Source organism: Crotalus tigris, unplaced genomic scaffold, assembly GCF_016545835.1.
Source record: "Crotalus tigris isolate CLP2741 ecotype Arizona unplaced genomic scaffold, ASM1654583v1 scf7180000024382.2542628, whole genome shotgun sequence".
NCBI lineage: Eukaryota > Metazoa > Chordata > Lepidosauria > Squamata > Viperidae > Crotalus > Crotalus tigris.
This window is the reverse complement of record NW_024100552.1, coordinates 1060249-1074410: the sequence shown is the minus strand read 5'-3', so window position 1 is coordinate 1074410 and position 14162 is coordinate 1060249. Positions and strand designations below refer to the sequence as shown.

General features: G+C 40.0%; 1 protein-coding gene across 4 annotated transcripts in view; it reads right to left on the bottom strand.

Moving 5' to 3' along the window:
- Positions 1–14162, bottom strand: part of LAMA3 (laminin subunit alpha 3) — a 123486-nt gene that overhangs the window by 35744 nt on the left and 73580 nt on the right. For all 4 annotated transcript variants that reach the window (XM_039328618.1, XM_039328619.1, XM_039328620.1 and 1 more), the window contains exons 41-46: positions 13684–13787; positions 9969–10019; positions 5314–5465; positions 3557–3667; positions 2165–2276; positions 204–371 (exon numbers count right to left, since the gene is read on the bottom strand). In XM_039328618.1, coding sequence (XP_039184552.1) covers positions 204–371; positions 2165–2276; positions 3557–3667; positions 5314–5465; positions 9969–10019; positions 13684–13787 — 698 coding nt within the window. The remainder of the gene's footprint in view (positions 1–203; positions 372–2164; positions 2277–3556; positions 3668–5313; positions 5466–9968; positions 10020–13683; positions 13788–14162) is intronic.

The window sequence follows — 14162 nt, the reverse complement described above, 5'->3', positions numbered from 1 at the left end:
TGAACTAGTTTCAAGCAGCAACAAAGTACAATATTTTTGAGTGACTATTGGCAGTTTTCTTCATTATTAAACCACAACTACCTTCACACCCATCACAAACTCAGTGAGCATTTCCAGATAAGGCAGCAGTCTTTCTCCATCTATTCCCACCTCACCCAATCAAGCCATTTCTACCCAAAATATTTACAGTTTATAGTTCTTACAGTGTTGGGTTTTCCCTTTTTCCTTTTCTGCTTCCGTTAGCTGTTGGTCAAAATTATGGCTTCTCATTTCATCGATCATTTGCTGAGCTTCCAGAAGCTGTTTTGCAGAGGGTTTGGTAGGCACAGAGGTTCCTTCTGTAGAAGTGCCGTCTATCTGTCCCAAGAGAACTGACAAGAAAAACATAATTTGAATAAATAAGAGACTTTTACCAAACCCTATTACAAAGATATGTGGTGTATTTTTAAAGTAGGATTGCAAGTATGTGCTCTTCAGTGCAGTTGGAGGTCTCTCCAGGAGTCACATCAATTTGTGGGAATTTGTTAAATATATTTATTAAATATATGAGAAATAACTACATTAATTATAATAGGTTTTGTCTTGCTTTGACCACTTCTTGGACTGGAGCCCTAGCAAACCAATCAAAAATCAGATAAAATACAGAAATACAGAATGGAAAGATGGAACTTTCCATTCAATATATTATAAGTAAATTATTAATAACATTCTAATTTATCTCAGTCAATAGAAACTGCCAATGTTCACAAAGCTTATCAAAACATTGCAGTCTTATCCATGACTTCTCAGAAGTAAAGTTAATTTAGCTTAATGAGACTTACTCCTGAATACATGGCTCTATAATAATAATATATCTTCCTTGATAGATGTCCTAGGCTGATCCCTCTCCTTTTAGTCATATGAGCAAGGTGTGACACTTTTATGTATTAAGAGGATAACCCACAAGTCAAAGATAAAAAGTCTATGGATATTATGGCTATCATGAAGGTGTCAAACACATCCTTGGGGGAGGGAAATTGCCTCATGTCTTAAAACAAATGATTGGGCTGTTTTAGACAACTATTCTCCAATATCCACATTCTAGGGAAGATCGTAGAGAAGGTGGTAAGTTAGCAACTATCTAGAGAACTCTGGAAGAAATGGATTGTCTCTAGATCATAACAGCTAGAATTCAGATCTGGGTATCAGAAGGAAACTGCAATGGTCATCCTAGAGAATAACCTTTTAAAGGCCAGGGATGAAGGAATGAAACCCAGCATTGACTGGGGTATCCCTCTAAGCCAAACACAAGGACTAAGGGACTCTCCTCCTTCTTGAGCAGGTACTTCCAGTTGGTGAGGCATAGAAATTGAGTGCTTGCACATTGTATTATAGGACACTGCAAAACTCAGCCATTTTCCCTTATGATTTAACATTTAATTTAGGCTGCTAGATCACCTGTCAATATAGGGTAACCTATCATCATTGGTATACAAATTCAGCTTTCCTGTATGTCTCTACTTTTGACAGGGCAGACAGGAAATGAAGGTCCTAACCCAGTGCTTGGAAGTGGTTAGGAAATAGATGAAAGGAACAGACCCAGGTTGAACCCTACTACAATGGCATAGTTGTAGATTTGAAATTATTCTGAAACCAGATATATTCTACCTATATGTTAGCTCTGGGTAGGGTCATACTCACATATACTGAGCTGGTTTACAATCTGGAAGTTCTCCTGGATTTTTAGTTCCTACTTGAACAGCACGTAGAGGGCAAAGCCATAAGACATTTTACAGAATACCCTCCACATCTTTTCCTGGAGGTATTATGCACAAACATTTTTCGAGGGGGTGCATAAGGCTTTAAATAAGTTCAATTGTTGTGAATAGAAGCTGCTTCAAAACTTTATTACCGCAGTGAAAGGTACTGAGGAGGATAGTAATAAACATTTTTCACTAAGACTGACCTCAAAAACTGCTCCCAATGCTACTGCAATAAGGTTTTTAAACAGCTTCCACTGATGTAAGCAGAAAATGGTTAAAGCCTAAATGAAGTGTAAATATCCCTGTATACATGAAAGAAAACAAATTGAGAACTACCTGCTATGGTACTGGCGAATTATTTTGGTTCACAGTCTGATATAATTTCCCCAACCTTGATGTAGAAGAAAAGGCATTACTCTTACCCTTGATATGGATGAGAATAGATTGGATCTTTGAAATTAAAGCTCTTCCTCTTTGATTAGTTTTACTAAAATTATTTAAAAGAGTCTGTGCTTTCTTGTAATTATCTTCAGCCTAAGATAGTGAGTTAAAATGAGATAACATTAGTAAAAGTTTGATTTAAAAGTAGTTAATATTATAGATTTATTTGGGTGTTTATGTATCATCGTACTTCATTAACACATGTCTTTGGTAGACCAAAGGATGAATTTGGCATTTTTTAGCCATTCTTAAAAGATTTTTTTCTAAATGTATTCATTGCATAAACTTTACCAGAATTATTAAACAGACATTACACAAGGATAAAGATACAAAAGCAAAGGAACAGATAAGCAACTAATAATAACACATAAATAAAACATTATGGAAAAACAAGTATTGATAACTTGTGAGAAATCTGCTTACTCAAGATAGAAATCAAAGCTTTGGAGGATAGATGCAACAAAGTATATTTTTCGGGGGAAACTCTATGATGATCACCAAGTTTCTCACCAACAGGGACAGAGAGAATACCCCAAGTGAAACACTTCTATAGGTTTTATATCTCTGGTCAATTACATTAACAAACAGAAATATAAAAGAAATGATACAATTACAGGTAATCCTCAAGTTACAACAATATATTCAGCAATTATTTGAAGTTAAGGCTGCACCAAACAAATGGTGCTTACAGATAGTCCTTGACTTGCAGCCAAAATTGAGCCTGGAATCTCAAATGTTGAGTGAAGTGGTCGTTAAGGAAGATGTCACATGACTGCCCATGTAATTGCTTTGCTCAACGACTGCAATCCTGGCACTCCTGGTTGTGGTTGTTAAATGATTATGAAGGTCATTAAGCTGACAGAGTACTAGATACAGAATGGGGATACCTCAGGACAGGGAGAGGCCCTGGAAGCTCCCTTTAGGAGTTGAAAATCCTCCCTGCTAAAATCCATGCAGAGTTTTCATCTTCTGAGTGAGAGATGTCAGGTGGAGTATGCACCAGGCTTCCCCTAGCCATCTGAGGCACCTGCACTGCCTTTCATATTATGTTGCCTCTCCACTCTCTGTTTGGATTTGGGGTCCCTCTTATCACTAAGGGTTGGCTAAAAAAACTGCCTGCCAAAAGATGTCATTTCTCTTCCATACATGGAAGGGAATACCTTCGGCAGGAGGCAGGAACAGAACTCAGATCTTCTGGATCTGAGCTGCATTTCTCCACCCCACACAATATGGACATTAGGGTAACATTTTGCCATTTATTGAAGATACCTTGAGACATGGTCTTGAAATACCTTGAAATATGATCAGTAAACACAAACTTTTATAAAAAGGCCATGGACTGATACCAACATGTATAAGATTTAAACACTTACCTTTTCTTTCAGAGAATTAATATTTTGATTAAGGTGAAATAAACTTGTCTCCATTTCATCTACCTTTGAACTTTGCATTTTAATGACAGAACGAGAGTGATTCAACAGACTCTGAAAATAAAGGCAAAACAAAATGGGAATCAGCAAACTGAACACAAATACAATATGGAATTAGGAAAAATTCCAGAAAAGCGCTGGAATGAAACTTTACAAATCAGCTCCTACTGCCATTAGTAGATAAAGAGATTACTAAATTGTAAGACAGAATTCAACAGAAAAATGTTGCCTGGGTGTCCTGAGACTTGCAAGTCACAAACTCTGATAGCAATGAGGAAAAAGAAGGGAAATGTTAGAAATTCATCTGCAATGGGGCCAGAATAATGCATGGAATTTTAAAACATGCTGATTTCAACAGCTTTAAAAATCTATCAAATTCTGTGTGGACAATGAACAATAGTGGATGCTCTTTATAAATAGCTGCAATTTCCTGTGAAATGATACATTGTTTATTTAAATGTATAATATTTCTATTCTGAAGGAAACTCATTGTTGTTATTGTTAATTGCGAAGTCGTGTCCGACCCATCGCGACCCCATGGACAACATTCCTCCAGGTAGGAAACTCATAGGCTATGATTAACATTTAAATAAAATCAATGTCATAGCAATGTATTTAAAATTATAAGTAAAAACAGAAACAATAAGATCTTAGCAAGAGCAGAATGAAACATTTCTAGTGTTATTTAGAAAGTTTCAATGATTTAGAAAGGTCCTGCTTTGCTAAATCAAAGCAGACAAAAGAATAGATGTCTCTATCTGATGATATTCTAAAAGTGAAGGGCTGCAATCAAAAAGATCGTCTCTTCTGTTTCTCCAGCCTATCTTCTGCCTATCTTTTATGAGTAGCATGAAAGTGCTTTCAAAGATGAAATAATTCAGAAGATGTTCATATAGGAGAAGATAGAGTAGGTAAAGGACTTGGCTCCCAATCATGTATGGTCTTTATGAATTGTGCTGGAAATGAATTTGCAGTTGATTTGACTATTCTCACAAGATATCCCAGATGGTAATTTTAGCAGATGCATTTTTTCCACAAAACTTTATTGAACTTCAACAAAAATATAAAATACAAAAATGAAAAAAAATAAAGTTGAAGAAAGGAAAGGGTGCAGGGAAAAAGCAAAATTGGGGGTGCAGCCAAGAAGGAACAAAAAGCTGTAGAAAAGAGTAACTTCCAACATTCTTTGGTACAGATTCAAGGATTGAATACAATGCTCCTTTGAACTAGAATAAAACATAGCACGCAGTATTTCTGCAGGCATAAACAGTTCTAGTCATCAAATCCCAAGGCTAAAAGTTCATTTATTTCCATTTCAAGCAAAGCTTTAGCACTATGCTTTTGACTAACTAACCAGAAAAAGGCAATGGCAAACCATTTCTAAACTGCTGCCAAGAATACATTTCCACGAAGTGAGCAGAAGTTTTGCAGGAATTGGGCTGAGTTAAATTTTAAAGATGGCTTCTAAGACAGATGCATAAATAATACATTCCAACAGTCTAATCTGAATTGGCTGCTAGGGTCTTTCTTCTGAAGTGGCATTAGAAAGAGCAATGGAATGGGTCTCATCAAAATTCAGAATCATATTCCAGCCCCATAAGAGCATTTACTATGACATTTCTAAAGCACATTTCAGAAGTGTATTCAACCTCTGGAAAGTGTACCCAATCCCATGGAAAGCCAGTTTTTTTTCAAGTTACCTCCAGTTGCTTGCTACGGACTTCCAGGTGCTTCATCTGGCCTAGCAGTTGAGCACTAGTGTTGATACTTTGCATTTGAAATTCAATCACTCGGAGCTCACTTCCCATTGTACTCAAATCCTCCAGCAATGTGATTACACAACTCCCACAAGCTAAACAAAAAAGAACACACATGGAAGAGTTTAAAGTGTTAGTTTTTGTATATTAAAAATAAAAAGAATGGGACAATTATGGGACAAAACAATTATGGGACAAAAAGATATTTCCAAAAGTTTTATCTGTTACTATAGCAAATAACAAACTGTTCAAATGGTGTCATAAAACTATGTTTGTCATACAACTGTACTGCTTGTCTGCATTATGTTACTGTCACAACAAACAATAAATCCATATACATGTAAGAGAGAAACCAAATCCTTGGAGTCATTCTTTGTAGGTTCAACCTTTCCTAACTTGCTGCTCTCCAGATGTCTTAGATTACAACTTTTAGCATCATCACTGTTCTGTTCCCAGAAAAGAGGCATGGAGACGAAGCGAAGTAACAAAAACAGTCTTCCTTTATTGCAATTCACCAACAGAACAGAGAACAAAAATGGCGCAAGCCCTTTTATAGTCCCCTGGCAGGGACAGCGTCAGCCGATCATTCCACGGCATTCTCCCACCTTGCGCATGCGCGCAAAGCTGGAGACAACCTGTTGCGTCCTTCGCGAAATGGCAAGACACGAGAAGCAGTTGTAGTTCTCAGGAAACTTCTTTATTTCAGTTCAGCATACTGGTTACAAAACACCGACAACGCCCAAAACTCCCGGCCTCTTTTATAGGCCATTCCCGGGTCAATCTGCAACTTTTGGTGCGCCAGCACTTGCGCATGCGCACAAGTACTGGCGACAGCCTGTCTGGTTCCGGGCAGCTTGCACCTGCCCGGGACCGCCTGCAATGCCCCGAGCCTGCTTGCACAGGCTCAAGACATAACACCCCTTCCCCCCGGGCTAAGTCTATTGATCATGTCATAATAACACATAACCCATTGCGAGAGTAGCACCATACAACCTCATGCTATGCATTTCTTTTGTTCCCATCAGTCTCAGTGTTCTATTTCCTCTGTGTACAGGAATGTTCTCTGTTAACTCTGTTTTGCCAATAGAGTTACAAAATCCTCTAAATACTTAGGGGATCTTCTGGCTCTCTGTGACCTCCTAACCTCTGGGTACCTGCCAAGTACCCCTTCACTGAGGGGTGATGCGTATCTGTCCCCCCTATTACACCCTGGTGGTTCCCAAGGGCTGTGCTCCAATGCCTGGCCTGCTTGCTTGCCCACCGGGCTCGTCAGGCCAGGGCTTCTTTCTTTGTTTGACCTGGTTGTCCTGCCTAGCTGCAGGCTCTCTGGCCCCTCTAAGTGACTGTCACTGTTGGGCGATTCTGTGGAACCTCCTAGGTCCGTCCAAGACCTGTCAGGAGGTTGTCTGTCCCCTGGTTCCCGTTCTGTCCCCGGGCTTGTGGGGGTTTCAGTGCCGTCCCAAAACTCAGTTGTCCCCTGAGTGAAGTCAGAGGTGTTGTAGTCGGGATTCGGTTCCTCGACCACCTCCCTGTATGTTTGCCCCCTTCTAGGGACAGGGGTAGTGTCGGGCCAACTAGAAGGAGTGTGTGCCAGCTCTCTTGCGGGGTATGGTTTGTTGGGATGCTCCCGGGTATCCTCCCTGACTGGAGTACTGAGTGATGCGGGTGAGTAGTGATTATGCCTCCGGGGTGACTCCCTGGCTGGAGTAGGCATTGATGTCTGATGTCTAGTTGAGCTCCTTGAATTCCTGTTTGGAGCACTCGCGGAATCTTGGGATAAGCTGTCTGTAGCTTCCTCATTAATGATGGGCAGCAGCCCATACCCTTCCCTTTGCCCAAAGGGGTCCCCCTCCCCCCCTGGAAAGGACCCAGGAGTCTCAGCGGGAAGGTCCCGTCTAGGGCGAAGCTGGTCGATGTGTTGATGCAGGACACGACCGTTGTCCAGGGACACCTCGTAAGACAGAGGACCTGTGACCCTGGATATAGTAGCGGGGACCTATGAATGACCGGGCCCATAATTATGAGTCCAAACCGGGGCACCCACAAGTAGTTGTCTAGGTGTCCTGGGGAGTGTGAAAGAAGAAGGCAGTCTGTCCGGATGCAACCGGTCAAGCTTGGTAGTCAGTTTGCGCCCCCAACGAAGTTCAGCTGGGCTTCTCCCCGTAGAAGTGGACGGTGTAGTGCAATAAGAAAGGAGGAAGTCAGCCAACTGTGATGCCAGTCTCCGTAGGTAATTTTCTTCAAGGCGTCCTTGGTGATGCGAACCATGCATTCAGCCATACCGTTGGTGGACGGGTGGAAAGGTGCAGAGGTGGCATGATGAATCATGTTAGCCTGTAAGAAAGCTTGGAATTCGGAAGAAGTGAATTGAGGGCCGTTGTCAGACACGAGGACGTCTGGAAGCCCATGTGCAGCAAAAATCCCCCTCAGTACTTGAATAGTCTTTGCAGTGGTGGTGGAAGAGACAGGTACAACCTCAAGCCATTTTGAATGGCTGTCAACTAGGACCAAGAAGAATTGACCCTGAAAGGGCCCAGGGTAGTCAATGTGCACCCTAGACCATGGAGACTGTGATTCCTCCCATTTATGTACAGGAGCTTGGGGCATTTCGGGGCACAAGCGTTGGCAAAGGTGGCATGCGTGCACCTTAGCTTCAATGTCCCTATCTAACCCAGGCCACCACAAATGGCTGCGCGCAAGCGCCTTCATGCGTACAATGCCAGGATGACCCTCGTGGAGGGAACCTAAGACCCTAGTCCTCATTGAGGTAGGAATGACAACTCTGCTTCCCCAAAGCAGACAACCCTGGAAGGTGGACAACTCGTTCCTTTTAGACCAGAAACTCTGAAACTCAGTACCAGGACAGCTCTCTGGCCATGCGGATAAAACCCAAGAAAGGACACGTGACAGTGTGTGATCTGTGCCTGATTCAGCGGCTACATCTCTGGCATTAAAGGAGACTCGGGCAAGGCCTGAATGGAGAGAAGATTGATAGCTGGTGCAGGGTCAGCTTCTATTACTGGCAGGGGTAACCTACTGAGGCCATCAGCATGGCCCATTTCCTTCCCAGGTTTGTGAAATAGGGAGAAATCATAGGCAGAAAGAAAGATAGACCATCTTAGCATTCTGGGGGAGATGATTTGGGGAGTTTGCTTACAAGTGGTAAACAGTCCCAACAAAGGCTTATGGTCAGTGAAGACCGTGAAATGCCTGCCATATAAAAAATCATGGAATTTTTTAATTCCAGCAACAACAGTTAAAGCCTCCCTGTCTATTTGAGCATAATTACGCTCGGCAGAAGACAAGGTTCTGGAGTATTATGCAACAGGAACCTGAGTTCCATCTGACCTGAGGTGGCTTAATACAGCTCCTACCACATAAGGAGAAGCATCACAAGCGATGCACACAGGAAGGGATTCATTGAAATGTGCAAGTACACTGTTAGAAGTGAGTAAGGCCTTGACCTCATTGAAGCTTGCTTCATGCTTTTGTGACCACTGCCACACTGCCTGTTTGTCCAATAGCCTGTGAAGAGGCTCAGCTACACTAGCCTTATGTGGAAGAAAGGAATTGTAGAAATTCAGAAGGCCCAGAAAAGCCTGTAGTTCGGCCTTAGACTTTGGCCTAGGAGCATGCATAATAGCCTTCAGTTTGGATTCAGCAGGGTGAATCCCAGTAGCATCAATTTTGAATCCCAGAAAATCAGTAGAAGGCACTCCAATTTTACACTTGTCCTTCTTAAGCTTGAGGCCCGTTTTCCTGAACCTTAACAGGACAGCCCTTAATCTCTCAGCTAAATTGTGTGTAGAGTCTCCTACAATTAAGACATCGTCAAAATAGGGGCAAACCCCTGGTATACCCCGTAGTGTGTTTTCCATTATGCTTTGGAAAATTCCAGGAGCGACATTTACTCCAAATTGTAGCCTCTTCACCTTGAATGCTCCTCTGTGGGTCACAATGGGCTGAGCTACAGCAGCATCATCATCAACAGGCAGCTGTTGATACGCCTGAGCTAGGTCAAGCTTTGCAAAAACACGCCCCCCCTTGAGGGAGGCCAGAATATGACTGACCACAGGAACAGGATAGGCATGTTGCTGCAATGCCCTATTCAGAGTGCATTTGTAATCGGCACAAATGCGAATGTCCCCATTTGCCTTGAGAGGTGTGACAATGGGGGTTTCCCAGGGACTGGAGTCAACAGGTTCTAGAACTCCTTGCTGCATTCTAGCCTGCATTTTGCAGTCGGGCCTCTGCAGCCGAGTACCTTGCAGAGTGAATCCATGGCTCGGTTCTTGGCTGCACAGGCCTTCCAGAAAGTCCTGTGACTCAGAAATGCAGGCATGGCTGCAGAAGATGCCTCAGAAGAAGTGGGCTGGTGAGGAGAGGCCCGGCTGCAAGGTAAGCAGATGTATACCCCCACCCCCACCCCAGCTTGATTTTTAAGTGTGTGCCTTGCCCCTAAACTAGGGCTTATTTTGGGGATACGGCTTATATTAGGCCCACCCCCCAAAATCAAGCTAGAGCTAAGGGTAGGTCTTACTTTCAGAGAAACACGGTATATAAGCAAGCTTTCAGACGAAATAAGGTTTAAAACTTACAATTACAATCTTCATTTGGATCTATGTCTTTTGGTTCTTGGCTGATGCATTCTGGAAATTAAAAGAAAAAAAAGAGAGGGAAAAAAGTAGAATTAAGGATGCAACAATTATAAGATGTGACGTTCTGAAATGTCAGAAAGCATTGTGTTACTGATGCCCTGCACACTCCATTGAAAGCTGCACATTGTTAAGCAGGTAAAAAGATAGGTAACAAGTTCCCTAGAATCAATATTGTATTTTTTAACTATTTTCTTTCTTTACTTAATTTATATGCCTCCCATCTCACTCTCCACAGTGGGAAGCTTACAATAAAAATACATTAGAAAGGAAGTTTACAGGATCTTGTAGGGTTCTCCCCAAAGTTAAATTTACACATTGCTTTCTTGTTTTTTCTCAAATAACAACTTCAACTAATGTGAACAAATTCTACCATGACATTGGATCACCCTGCTGGGCTCTTCAGAAATCCAAGGCATTATTTACTAAATCTCTTAGCAGGGAGGAAAGCAAGGTAATTCAAGGACTCCTGAACTCGTCCTCTGATTTAACTTGTTGAGTTCAGAAACAAAAGATGTGGCATTAAATGGTAAAATATAATCAAAACATTCAATCAAAACAACCATATTTATGGTAAAATATAATCAAAACATTCAATCAAAACAACCGTATTTATGATTCTTGGTAACATTAATTTAGCAATGTTTTGAGCTATTCCTGTACAACTCCTTCCCTTATTAATCAAGGAAGGGTTTGGATTAATGCAGGTATCCATATTGTGGCTGCCTCTTATGCCAGTATAATTCTATTATCCCAAGAGGAGGAATACTGGCCTCTAAAGGAGTCATGCTGTCAAAAGACTGCTGGCTGCCAAATCTTTAAAAGACCTTTTCAAAACAGACTCCTCTTCCTATAAACCAATTCAGTCCATAGCATGATACAGTGATGAAATACTATAAAATATAATAAAGGTACTCACAACCACAATTGAGCCCAAAATTTATGTTGCTAAGCAAGACATTTGTTAAGTGAGTTTTGCCCCATTTTATGACCTTTCTTGCCACCGTTGTTAAGTGAATCACTGCAGTTGTTAAGTTAGTAACATGGTTCTTAAGTGAATCTGGCTTTCCCATTGACTTTGCTTGTCAGAAAGTTCTAAAAGGTGATCATGTGACCACAGGACACTGCCACAGTCATAAATATGAACCAGTAGCCAAGCATCTGAATTTTGATCACGTGACCATGGGGATGCTGCAACGGTCATAAGTGTGAAAAAGTCATAAGTCATTTTTTCAGTGCTGTTGTAACTCTGAACAGTCACTAAACAAACTGTTATAAATCAAGGACTATCTATATATGCAGCACAATACTTATATCTTGTTATTTCTTCCGACTTCGAATATCACCTCATCTCATTAACTTCAACCTCCAAGCCAGTGGTTCTCAACCTGTGGGTCGGGACCCCATTTGGGGTCGAACGACCATTTCATGGGGGTCGCCAAACCATGCTATCCACCATTTCGTTCCCTTTTCCCTAGCTGTCCTACTCCCTCTTATTGGTGGCCACACCCACTTGGGGGTCACCACAACATGGGGAACTGTATTATGGGGTCACGGCATTAGAAAGGTTGAGAACCACTGCTCCAAGCTAATGCAGTTTTGCAGGACAAGCAAATACAAAATTTGAGGCCTATCCTGCAAATATTGCTACTGAAGATTAAGTAGACCAGTTTTCTCAACCTCAGTAATTTTAAGATGTGTGACCTTGAACTATCAAATTTCCCCAGCCAGACTGAATATTGAAGTACTCTATCACTTTTAATCACTTTTATCTCTTGACACATAAAGAAGAGTGCCAATTAAATATGTTATGTCATTGGCTAATAGGAATGAGAACATCTATGTAATTCTATATAATTATAGAATTCAATAAGCTACTGCATGACCACAATCAAACCAAGACTCAATACACTATAGCAAAACCACAATGACATCAGGATTTGCTAAAGCAGTTGCATCTAGACTGAACTTGTTCTAGCAACTGTTAGTTTAAGCAGCAGAACAGCACTTTAAAATATGTTGTTTGAAATATATGTACCTACATATGTAATTCTAGTAGTTTACATAAAAGAATTAGGAAAATAACATTGCCTTGAGATGGAAAGCATAATATATTCAAATAAAACATATATATTTCAAACATTTCAGAGACTAGAACTGAGAAATATCTGCAAGTCTCAAAACGAAAGTCAGATATGTGTCCTTGGCAAGTGAAATTTTCTCAGACACAGGCCTGGCCATCTATCCTTGGCCTTGCCTTTGGCTCTGATTGAGGAAAGTTTTTTGTTGGTTGGGAAACAAGTTCCAGTAGCTCTTATATATTCTTGTTCTTTTGGGTTTCGTGATTCAGCTCCCTGCTTTCTTGTTCATCTCTAACTTTGACTCACACTTGAAATGTAAGCCTTTGACTCAGACTTGAAATGTAAGTCCTCCTGCATCGTTATATGGGCTCCAAGTCTGACATCTCCTCTCAGTAATACAGAGTGCATACAATGCATGCTGAGTAGCAAATCTGTGGATCTTTAAATGTTGCCAAAATACAACATCCTACATAGAAATAAGAGCGCCAACCCAGCAAATTGAATTCAAAAATCAAAGTGCAAACATCAAACTCTATAATACCTGTATATATATTAATTAGCAAGCACTAAGTAAGTGAACCACAAATCTGTAATGGTATGTGGGAATGACTTTGGGAGTCTGGGCCCAGAGTCGCTGTCTAGGGAATGGTCATTCCCACATACCCTACATAAAGGGATACATTAAAGTGACATTATAAGAATATTGTTGATAGACTAATATTTTCTTTTAGATAAAATTATATATTTTTAATTAGTTTTTCAGATATATATATATTATAAAATGGTTATTTTTTTTCTATTATCATCCATTAAATGATTTTTTATATCAAACTTTATTCTGATTCAGAAATAACTAAACAAAGCTAAAGAGAGACACATTATTGAAATCAACTGAAATCAACTGGAATAATTGATGCTATACATAATCATAGAATGCATTTAAAATTGCTTTAATTCTGCTGGTAGTTGTGTTGTTAAAAAAAGACCCACAGAATTAGGCAATTTTACATTTGGAAATTCAAATTAAAACCTTCAGCATCTTTCATTACTGGCCATGTAGGTTGACGCTGCTGGAAGTTGTAGCTCAACAATATCTGAATATATTCCCAGTGCCTATTGTTCAAGTTTATCTTTCTTGAAACTTTGAAACAATCAACATTAACATTGTATAGAAGACATTCATAATTCATGTAGATCTCTAAATTACCTGAAGGCAATCAGCAATGAAATCTGTAGGATGTAGGACACATAAATCTGGATCATGCTGTTTAAACATTAACTAACACATTTAATTACTTCATTAAAACCACAAATGTATAAAGCAGTTTTTTCAAATACAGAGGAATTACAGCAGCAGCCAGTGGGTCTTGGGACTTGTACTTCAGCAACATCTGAAGAGCTAGACTTTTCTCATCCTTATACTAGTAAGGATTTGTAGTAAGAATGAACAGCTATAAGCACAGAATTGAAAAAATATAATTTTTATTTGCATAGGAGTCTCCCTGGTAGACTATTTTCAAATATTCCATGGTTTCCTTTTTAATATTATTCAGAAATATTTATGTCACTTTACATACCCCCAGTCAAGCGATCGCATTTTGTGAGCTGGCCATTCTCCAGGCAATTACATTTTTGACAGTATCTGTATTTCAATGGATTTCCAAAATAACCAGGAGCACAGCTGCAAAATAAATTAATGAACAAATAAAACACACAAGTAATATAAATCACCTGACACTGAAAAGGTTTCTGCTGGCTTAAAAATCTGTATCACATCCATAAATTTTAACAATTTGTGTTACAATTGTCTAACTGACCAAATAATAGATATTGCTTTTTAGATTTTAATTATATCTCTAATTTGATAAGCCCTATACAGAGACAGTGCAGTCCAAAAAGAAATTTGATTATTTGATATCATAAGAATCTGAGCACATTTAGCTTTCTGTGGGCTGCATCAATACTTCATACAACTCTTCAGATTTAAAAACATCAGTGAATACAGTATCTGCATCTAATGCATAATTGGGCACTAATGCAATTTATTTCAATGAAC